General features: G+C 41.1%; 1 protein-coding gene and 1 long non-coding RNA gene across 3 annotated transcripts; one reads left to right on the forward strand and one right to left on the reverse strand.

Annotated features, from left to right (window-relative positions):
* LOC110771673 (two-pore potassium channel 1-like) lies at nt 1-7337 on the forward strand. Of its 2 annotated transcripts, none has more exons than XM_021976012.2 (2): nt 1-117; nt 5696-7337. In XM_021976012.2, exon 2 carries the CDS (start codon nt 5735-5737, stop codon nt 6902-6904), a length of 1170 nt encoding a protein of 389 aa, XP_021831704.1. In that variant the 5' UTR covers nt 1-117; nt 5696-5734; the 3' UTR covers nt 6905-7337. The 2 variants fall into 2 exon arrangements, with proteins under 2 accessions (XP_021831704.1, XP_021831705.1); XM_021976013.2 differs by lacking the exon at nt 1-117 and having other exon boundaries at nt 5607-6651; nt 6733-7337.
* A 149-nt stretch (nt 7338-7486) lies between these two features.
* On the reverse strand, nt 7487-10753 carry LOC148295386 (uncharacterized). The gene is made up of 3 exons (XR_015835050.1): nt 10386-10753; nt 10265-10321; nt 7487-7805 (listed from the first exon to the last, which is right to left on the reverse strand). It is a non-coding gene; the product is annotated as an uncharacterized LOC148295386 (long non-coding RNA).
* Nucleotides 10754-11222: the final 469 nt, after the last annotated feature.

An 11222-nucleotide genomic window follows, 5' to 3' on the forward strand; every position in this document is an offset into this window, starting at 1 on the left:
TCAGGTGGGGATCAGTTTCAAGGATATCAATATTTGCAAGGGTGCTGATAACAAATTCACAAAAGAATGGCACTCAAAGGCCTATCAGTTTCAATTGCCGAGACTTGAAATTTTTCGGTGAGATATGCTCTAGTGACGCAAGCAAATTCATTCTAACTGCAATGAGCACTGTTGAATTTGTCAAATATAGTGTAATTGAGAGAGTAAAGAGTGAGGAATAAGAGATGTTTTGCAGAGAATTCTCCCTTGTACCTTTGTATTGCTATCATGGAGATATTTATACACAATGTAGAAAGGGTAACTATTAGTTACAAACAAGTATACAAAACCATGGAGCATTTCCAGGATTTGTGTCTCCCTAAAACATGGAAAATGTAAACATACCTAACTAAGACTTGCCTAACTATGACTTGCCTAATTATGACTTGCCTAACTTACTTGCCTAACTTACTTGCCTAACTCTTATGACTTGACTAACACTCCCCCTCAAGTTGGTGCAAAGATATCACGCATGCCCAACTTGTCAAGTGAGGCATAGAAAACTTTACTTGATACGGCCTTTGTCAGAATGTCGGCAAGTTGGTTTTCCGAGTTTACAAACGGAAACTTAATTATACCACTTTCAAGCTTTTCTTTGATGAAGTGTCGGTCGACTTCCACATGTTTGGTACGGTCGTGTTGTACTGGGTTATGTGCTATCTCGATAGCAGCTTTATTGTCACAGTACAAGTTTGTAGCTTTTAAGGGTTTAACTCCAAGATCCTTCAGTAATCTCCGTAACCAGAGCAATTCACACACTCCTTGAGCCATTCCCCTGAATTCTGCTTCAGCACTTGATCTAGCCACAACTTTTTGTTTCTTACTTCTCCAAGTGACTAAGTTGCCACCCACAAATGTAAAGTATCCAGATGTAGACCGTCTATCTGTGATGGATCCTGCCCAATCAGCATCTGTGTATCCTTCCGGGTACATATGTGTATGTTTGGAGAACATTAATCCTTTTGCAGGGGCAGCCTTCAAGTACCTCAGAATCCGAGTTACTCCATTCATGTGTGTCTCACTCGGTTGATGCATAAACTGACTCACCATACTTACAGCATAAGCTATGTCGGGGCGTGTGTGTGACAGATAGATCAGTCGCCCAACTAACCTTTGATACCTTTCTTTGTCAGTGGGTACTTGATCTGGATACATCCCTAACTTGTGGTTCTGCTCAATAGGTGTGTCAGCTGGCTTGCAATCAAGCATTCCAGTTTCTGTTAGCAAATCTAACACATATTTTCGTTGGGATATAAATATGCCATGTTTTGATCTAGCAACTTCTATGCCAAGGAAATATTGTAACTCACCCAAGTCCTTCATCTCAAATTCACTAGCAAGGAGCTTCTGCAGATTCTTCATTTCTTCATTGTTATTACCGGTAACCACCATATCATCAACATAGATGATGAGGGCCGTCAGTTTGTTACCACGACGCTTTAAGAATAAAGTGTGATCCGAGTGACTCTGAGAGTATCCAAAACGCTTCATGGAATCAGTGAATCTTCCAAACCAAGCTCGTGGCGACTGCTTGAGCCCATATAGTGATTTTTTCAGCTTGCAAACGGTGTTGGGACCGAATGTCGTAGAGATCCCTGGTGGTGGTTCCATATACACTTCTTCTTGCAAGTCCCCGTGAAGGAACGCATTCTTTACATCATACTGCAGTAGTGGCCAATCAAGATTTGCAGCCAATGACATTAGAACACGAACAGTGTTGATCTTGGCAACAGGTGCAAATGTCTCATGGTAGTCAATTCCATATGTTTGTGTATACCCTTTGGCTACTAATCGAGCTTTGTATCTGTCTATGGATCCATCAGCTTTGTATTTAACAGTGTATATCCACCGACATCCAACTGGTTTCATCCCTTGTGGTAACTGAACCATCTCCCATGTAGAATTCTTTTCCAGAGCTTCCATTTCAATTGCCATTGCTTCAGCCCATCTGGAATCTGTTATAGCATCCTGCCACTTATTTGGAACACATACAGTAGATAATTGATTGACAAATGATGCATATGACTTTGACAATCTATGAGTTGAAACATGGTTATTAATGGGATATTTAGACTTGGCAGCAAGGTCAGGACAATATTGAGGTTTGGGTTTTCCTCTAGTGGTCCTAGGTGGGAGAGTGTATGGTATAGGATTAGGTGGTTCGGGAATTACCTCGAGTGTTTCTTCATCACGAGACGATTGGTCCGATGGTTGAGAAGAAGGGGTTGTATTTTGTAGTTGATCACAGCAAACATTTGGATTGTCATCTCCGGGATCTTCACCAAATAAGAACGATAATGTTTCTGTACCTTCATTGCTGTCCAGATATCCAGTTTCAAGTCTCGGCGACCGGTCGCTGGCTTCTGGGCGACCGGTCGTTTCTGAATCTGTACAAAAGCGACCGGTCGTTTCTGGAAGGCGACCGGTCGTTTCCGGCATTTTTGACTCTGTGAAAAAGCGACCGGTCGTTTCTGGGAGGCGACCGGTCGTTTCCGGCATTTTTGACTCTGTGAAAAAGCGACCGGTCGTTTCTGGGAGGCGACCGGTCGTTTCAGGACGATTTTCAGTGTTGTTGGAGCACGACGACCGGTCGCTGAGGTCCGGGCGACCGGTCGCTTTTGAACAGACTTGATTTTCTTCTTGAGCCTTGTTTTCCTTCTCTTCATTCCTCCTCTCCCCCTGAAGAGAAGGGGGCGTAACAGTTTTAAAGTATGATAAATCTTCATGGAATGTGGCATCCATAGTGACAAAGAGCTTGCGAGTAGGAGGATGGTAACACTTGTATCCTTTTTGATTTGATCCATACCCAACGAACGCACAACGAATGGCACAAGGGTCCAGTTTACTTCTTTGATGAGATGGAACATGAGCATATACAACACAACCAAATATGCGAGGAGGCAACTTGAGGACTGTAGGAAGAGAGACGTGACGAGCCAAGGTGTTCAGTGGAGTTTCAAACTTCAAAACACTACTAGGCACTCGATTAATGACATAGACTGCAGAAAGGAGGGCATGTCCCCATAAGTAGTGAGGGACCGATTGATCCAGCATGTATGCACGAGCAACCTCAAGTAATTGTCGATTCTTTCGCTCTGCGACACCATTTTGTTGTGGAGTAAAAGGTGTGGAGGTTTGATGAATGATGCCGTGGTCTCGAAAAAATTGTTCCAAGACCTTGTTCACATATTCCCCACCATTATCAGACCGGAATACTTTGATGGAGGCTTGGAATTGTGTGGTAATCATAGCATGAAATTCACGGATTGCAGCGGAAACATCACTTTTATGAGCAAGTAAGTATACCCAAGTCATGCGAGTGCAATCGTCAATAAATGTAACAAACCATCTTTTGCCATTGGAAGAGACTTTAGCAGGACCCCAAACATCAGAGTGAACCAAATCAAAAGGAAATTCTGTCTTATTATCACTTAAGGGAAAAACAGTTCGATGGCTTTTGGCCAATACACAGGTTTCACACTGAAACTGGTGATTATCTAAGCCACGAAACAAAGACGGAAACAAACGTTGAAGATAGCCAAATGATGGATGCCCTAGACGACGATGCCAGAGCCAAATCTGGTGTTGATTTCGAGCTTGTGAGCTGGAACTATGAGTATGAGCTGCCCTTGGTGGTGGAGATACCGTCAAGGAATACAACCCCCCTCTTCGTTTACCATGCCCAATCGTCGCGTGAGTCGTGAGGTCCTGAAAAATACAATGGGAAGGATAGAATGTGGCATAACAATTATGTGAGTCAAGTAATTTTCCAACAGACAGCAAATTGCAATTGATGGAGGGAACAAGTAGTGTATGAGATAAAGATAAGGAAGGGGAAAGTGATATAGTTCCTTCACCAGCAACATTAGAAGGAACTCCATTGGCACTAGTAATGTATGGATGACAAGACTTAGAAGATAATGTGGAAAACATAGTAGAGTCAAAAGTCATATGATCAGTGGCACCTGTATCAATTATCCATGTAGTGGGTCGTGTACCTGATTCGGAGTCAGAAAGTAGAGTGGAAGATGGAGAAGCATCGGTAGTTATAACACATGCTGCCTTGGGAGTTTTGTTGCGGGACTTGAGAGCATCCCACCACTCAGGATAACCATGAAGCTTAAAGCACTTCTCAACAAGATGATTACCACCACAATGAGTGCACTTCTGAGTTCCCTTTGCATCGTCAGTTTTGGGACCCCGGGGGGGAAATCCGGAGGACGTACGGTGTGGTGGTCGATAGGGCTTGACGGCCATTGCACTTCCCCCGCCAAGCATGGAGGATTGTCGGTTATCTTCTTCTACCACAAGTGCATAAGCTTCAATGACTGCTGGAAGCGGGTTCATAGCAAGAATCCGACTACGAACGGAATCAAAGTTGGGATCGAGTCCTCCCAAAAAATCGTACACACGTTCAACTTCAAGTGCTTGTTGATGAAGAGCCACATCATCGGGATTGGTATGTTTGCAGGGACGGAGGCTGTCAATTTCCTGCCATATGATGTGTAACTTTTCATAGAAGACATTCACAGGCTCACCATTTTGAGAGGTGGTGACGGACTGGCGACGGAGTTGGTACAACTTGGAGCTATTCTGAGTAACAGTGTAAGTCTTCCAAGATGCATCCCACACCGCATAAGCCGTTGAGCAATGGTCAAATAAGGCACGTACATTTTTGGTCATGGAATTGAGGAGCCATGACTGCACCAAACAGTTGTCTTCATCCCAAGTTTCATAGCTAGGATCATCAATGGCAGGTGCAATTTTTTTACCATTAATGAAACCAGCCATACGACGAGCAGTGATGGCCAAGCGAACACTACGAGACCATGCAGGATAGTTGGACCCATCCAACTTATCAGGAGTAATTTGAGAGTAATCATGAGAGGACCGGAGTGGTGGAGTTGTGGAGTCGCTTTTGGTGGAGTCGATCTTAGAGGAGTCGGCAGTGGAGTTGGTGGTGTCTTCCATGAGGTAAATAGGTGAAGAGATTGATGCTGGGAAGAGGAAAAGTTGGTGCTGGAAAATTGGTACAGGAAAGAGGTAAAGAGATGCAGCGGAAGATAGCTTAGAACTTCAGCAAACAAGAGCACAATTTTCAGCAAAGTGTAGAGGCAAGGCAAGGGTAGAGGTAGGAGCAATACAGCAGCAAAGTATGAGCAAGGGTAAGTAGAGATTAGGCAAGGATAAGGTTATGCAGAGGCAACCAAAATCGATTGCTCTGATACCATGTCAAATATAGTGTAATTGAGAGAGTAAAGAGTGAGGAATAAGAGATGTTTTGCAGAGAATTCTCCCTTGTACCTTTGTATTGCTATCATGGAGATATTTATACACAATGTAGAAAGGGTAACTATTAGTTACAAACAAGTATACAAAACCATGGAGCATTTCCAGGATTTGTGTCTCCCTAAAACATGGAAAATGTAAACATACCTAACTAAGACTTGCCTAACTATGACTTGCCTAATTATGACTTGCCTAACTTACTTGCCTAACTTACTTGCCTAACTCTTATGACTTGACTAACAGAATTTTGACCATCAAAAGTTTTGGCTGGAGAAGCTTTGACGGCTGAACTTTTAAGCTAGTGAGAACCAATGTTAACTTATGTTGTGATTTGCAGTACTTATATAATTTCAATTTTTCTGTGCAGGTCCTTGCTCAAGCAGATCAACCTTTATGTAATGCGCTGATGGCTAGTGATCATGATGATGTTAAACAAGGCTTACTTTCTGAAAAGAAAGAACCTGCTCAACTCAATAACGAAACGAACGAGGTCCAGAGAAGAAGAAATCGCCAATATGGTAGCACTCCATGTCCATCATTTAAGAACCGCCTAGAACAAAATGAAGCGGGATCTCAATGTCCTGCAGATTGTGAGTCAATCTATGTGAAACCACAATTTAGTTTAAAGCAAGTAATCTTGATGTTGGTGGCATACATTGGTGGAGGCACCTTCTGTTTTTTCCTGATGAGGCATCAGATAAGAGGTAAAAAAACGAATGCGATTCTGGATTCCATGTACTTGTGTGTAGTCACAATGAGCACCGTTGGATACGGGGACCTTGTACCCAATAGCATGTTGGCAAAGCTAGTTGCATGCTTTTATGTGTTCACAGGCATGGCTCTTGTTGGCTTAATTCTTGGCAAGGCAGCAGATTACATTGTAGAGAAGCAGGAAATCCTTTTGGTTAGAGCCATACACTTCCGGGATAAAATTGGGCCACCAGAGCTTCTTAAGGAGGTTGAGACTGAGAAAGTCAAGTTCAAATGTGTTACGGTTGGAATCCTTCTTTTGCTGCTTGTTATAGTAGGAACTGTCTTCTTATGTCTAGTTGAGAATCTGGAAGTTATGGATGCTTTCTATTGCGTTTGTTCCACCATTACTACTCTAGGCTATGGCGATGAGAGCTTCTCAACTGGAGGAGGTCGAATTTTCGCTGTTTTTTGGATACTGAGCAGTACCATTTGCTTAGCACAATTCTTTCTCTACCTTGCTGAACTATACACTGAAAGAAGGCAAAGATCACTTGTGAAGTGGGTTCTTACTCGGAGATTGACACTCTCGGATCTTGAGGATGCAGATCTTGATCATGATAAAGTCGTTGGGTATGAATATAATGCTCTGTTATTTGTAAATGAGATGTATCAATTCTCACGTGGCTTAACGTGTTGGATTTTCTGTATCAGTGCTGCAGAGTTTATCGTATATAAGCTAAAGGAGATGGGGAAGATCTGCCAGGAAGATATTTCACTGGTGATGGAAACCTTCAAGAAACTTGACATTGATCATTCAGGAACTTTGACAGCATCTGATCTAGCACCATCTCATTCTCAACCAACTTTTGCGTACACAACTTAACGTTTGCACCATCACCTCGGATATTGTTACAGTAAATTGTTAACGTATTCATTTGAGTTGCATTTGAACAATACATATGCAACTTGTAAATTCTTAGTTGGTCTTCTTTTTATTCCTTTTTCCTACTATGCAATTCAATTACTTTAATCAAGTCAAGAATGCAACTTCTGGTGACATTTTCTAAGCATGATTATGGAAAGCTACAAGCATGAAATGAAAGACAGGGTTCCCTAAACAGGGACAATAATTATTTCTTCTTATTTCTGCATGATCATGCTGCCTGCGCTCCTTAACTTAATCTGTGCTTCCTTTCTTCTTAAAATTAGGAAGCCATGAAACAAGGAATTGAAAATTTCCCTGTTAGAGAGAGAGAGAGAGAGAGCTTGCAAGAGTTAAAGTTTCAGCAAACCGGGTGGCAACTGTGATTGCTAATGAGTGGAAGGATGAAAATGACATATTTATGCCCGTTAAACAGCGGCTGGCAGATAGAAGACTAATGCAGGTATTTCTTGTCCAGGAAATAAAAAGAAAATTCCAAATTACCCATTTGCATGAAACCACAATATGTGTCAAACCATGACATAATTCCATAGTCATCTAATGAAGCTGCAATTTTGTGGAGAAATCCTTTCAAAGACAGAGCAAGAGATCCAATATACAGAACAACAAAGTCGTTTGGTGCTCAGAATCAAATAGTTCTTATCCTAAACTTGTACCAGCTGCAATCAGCATTAACACTGTTTACTTACAGAAAGTGTCTGGTATTGCAAAGAGATGGCTTTTGATCTATTCTAGCAAATGTTTCCTTTCAAAAGCATCACCAACCCTCCTTAAGCATCCGTTCCCTCTCTAGGATGTACATTCCTTCTTTATACTTTCGGCTTGGCTCATAAGCCTTGTCCTAGGATTATGAAAATCAAAAGCAGTTAGTTTAAACCACAACTTGCACAGTATAATCTTCATAAGTGGCTAAGAGATTGCCAAACATAAAATTGGACCACATGATCAGAGAGTACCGCATGCTTCATTCAAATACAAAAAAGACTTGTTACCCTGACCGGAAAATAAAGTTGAGTTTGAAATATAAGGGGCAGTCTAATTAAGCAGATCATAAAAATAGACCACCACTACTCTAAAATCTAGAGCACACCCCATCAATGAATATAGTAATCAGTGATCACAACACAAGGAGAAGGAGCCACCACTAAATTGATTAAAAAAGTTGTTATTCCAAGGTTTTTAAAATGATTACTTCATAGCAGGATCCTGCAAGTCTAACAGCCGATGATCAGTTTAAAATCCATGCTTAAGTTAAGCGTTGAAGCGGAGCATGAACAGAGTCCAAGTGTAGCATCAAAGATGCTAATTTAGGAGGAGTATATTGCATGGGAAAATGATATAAATCCCAACTTTTTTCCGACTCTCTGACAAGAGCAAAACCCACTAAGTGGTATTTTGATTTTGGGTTAATTACAGTTTGGTACCCTAAAGTTGTACCCTTAAGGCATATTAGTCCCTATCTTTTCAATTTTAACAATCACGTACTCTTAGTTTGTAAATTTTTGCAAAGTGGTTCCGCCGTTAGGGTTTCCGGGCTGAAATTATAAAAAAACCCAACACCCAAAATACTTTATAAACACACCCAAAACCCATCATTACACACACTCAAAACTCATTTATAAACACACCCAAAAAATATACAATTGTTAATTTTGGGGTTGATTTTGAGTGTGTTTCTATGTTTAAATAGTGTGTGAGTTTTTTTTATAAATACATGCCTAGGATTGGGTTTATTTATAATAATCTATTAAAAAATCCTCCCCAAATCGCTGAGATTTTCTTCTCCCCCTCATTCCACCATGACCAATACTCGCAGCTATCCTCCAACCCTCCCACCCTAAACGAACCCAGAACCCCAGCTCGCAACCACCCAAACTCCCTCCTCCTCCTCCCCGATTTCTTCTCCCCCTGCTTCGACCCCAAACTCCAGTTCCCACCTACCAAACACAGCTTGGCGACCACACTCTCTCCATCCTCCAGAGCTCGTTCCCACCATCGCCCGACGCTTTCCGGCGCGATCTGAAGGTCTGCATCTCTCTCTCCTCTCCGCTCTCTACACACTCTCTCTATCTGTGCAAATTAAAAAACCAACAAATTGGAAAAAATAAAAAATAAAAAATTCATTGGTTTCTGAATTTGGGTGTTTCAATTTTTTAATTTTTTAATTTTTCTCAATACATAACTGTATAATTAGCATTATTATTTGGTGTCCCGTAGTTGTGGTGAATGTGGTTAAGAGAATTTTGGGTTGGCTTGTGTCTTCTCCCCTGTTTGGTAGATCATGAACTGATGGAAAGAAACAAAAGGCAAAAAGTTTTCTTTTCTCAAAGTCCGAGACTTCTGCAAAAAAATATGTTGGTTTTTGGAGGGTGGGGACTGGAGTTTGGGGTCGGGCAGGGGGAGAAGAAATCGGGGGGGAAGGGGAGGGGGTCTGGGTGGTTGCGAGCTGGGGTTTTAGGTTGGTTTGGGTGTGGGGAGTTGGAGGGTGGGTGGGGGTGGTGGTCATGGGTGATTGGGGGGAGAAGAAAATCGCGCCGGGGGGTGGGCTCTGGTTTGGGAGGATTTTTTAATTCTATTTTTCTGCAATTTTTTTCCCCAAAAAAAATATTTTTTTAATCAATTTAAAATTAACAAAAAAATGAAAATGTAGGATCCATAGTGCCATGTAGGCAACTAATAGAGAGATTTAACGAAAACCCTAACGGCGGAACCACATTGCAAAAAATTTACAAACTAAGGGTACGTGATTGTTAAAATTGAAAATATAGAGACTAACATGCCTTAAGGATACAACTTCAGGGTATCAAACTGTAATTAACCCTTTGATTTTCTAGTCAAATTCCAATCCATAGCGTATATATAATATCAAACAGATTGCACTGAATTAGGATGAAGCCCTAAACTTGACTGTCAAGAAGATGAAATCCAATTCCCTGTTTAATTGATCTTCAACTCAATTTAACCAAGAAAAGAAAATACACATGTACAAACAACCACCAAAGGGTTCGATCCCAGGCGCTTGCGAATAGAGCAGACTTTGTTGGGAGAGGTCCCCGCTTTGCGCCCGACAGTACCTCGAAGGTTAGTCCCCGCAATCGCGCGGGGGATACCTTGGTTTTCACCCCAAAAAAAAAAAAAAAAAACAACCACCAAATTGCCCAAAATTTTACAGGGAACTAGGAAAATTATCAACCCCATCTCACTAAATTATTTTACCTATAAAAAAAAACAATAATTTATAAGAAAATATTACAGAGATACAAGATATGTGTGGTTGTGGCTTTAAAGAAAATCACTCACAAGATTAAGAACATAGTCACAGAGGCAAGCTACATATCAGCATCCGGACAGGCAAAGCTGTAAGAAAAAAAGCAATTTATCAATAACCTAAAACATACTAACATTTAAAATAAATACGTACTGGATGCGGAGGTGCTCGAAGCCTTTGGTCATCGCCATTTTTGCCAAACTAAAGGTGACCTCCTTGCTAGCATTAGGCGGAATGATTACAGAAACATTGTAGTTGTTGAAATTTTCCCAGAGGGAACACAATGTTTTAGTCTCCTCTAGTATTTCGACCACCACTGGCATATTGTTCATTTGTTGCTCAAATTGAAAGAGGGAGTTCCGAGCAATATTGTACCTCCTCTCAGCTCATCGGCGGAATCTCTCGTGGGAGCGATCCTCCATCTCTAGCTTGGTGAAATTGGGGATACCATTACTGAGGGCCATTATAATCAGCCCACTTCTCTTCTCTGCAACACACCCATTTCGTTCCATGGCTGAATACTTATTAATGAGAAATTACTTAGACATGAAAGAGAAATTGGTGCAGTAAACCAATTTGTGGTTGTTTGTTGGTTTGTCATTTATGTCTATCCAAATATGTGGTTGTTTGTTGGTTCGTCATTTAGTCTATGAAATAACATGTTGTTTTTAGAGTTTTTAGGTCTAATGGTTTCTAAATTTTGATCCAATTTGCATATTGGTCCCTCAATTCTCAAAATCGTTCATGTGGTCCTTCAACTTCACTTTCGTTAGGACAAATGGTCATGCCGTCAATTTTGTTATCTTTTTCTATTAAATACATACCAAAAATAGTATTTTTATATTATTTTTAATTTCTACCATATGAATATTCCTTTCACCCAAAAAATAAAAATAAAAAACTAAAAAACTAAAAAACCTTCTTCCTATCCTCGCCATTGCAGGAAAGGTGGGTACGGTTTGGGTGGGGGTGTGGGTTGTTGGAGCACCA

This window comes from Prunus avium, chromosome 4 (genome assembly GCF_965620075.1).
Source record: "Prunus avium chromosome 4, drPruAviu1.hap1.1, whole genome shotgun sequence".
Taxonomy (NCBI): Eukaryota; Viridiplantae; Streptophyta; class Magnoliopsida; order Rosales; family Rosaceae; genus Prunus; species Prunus avium.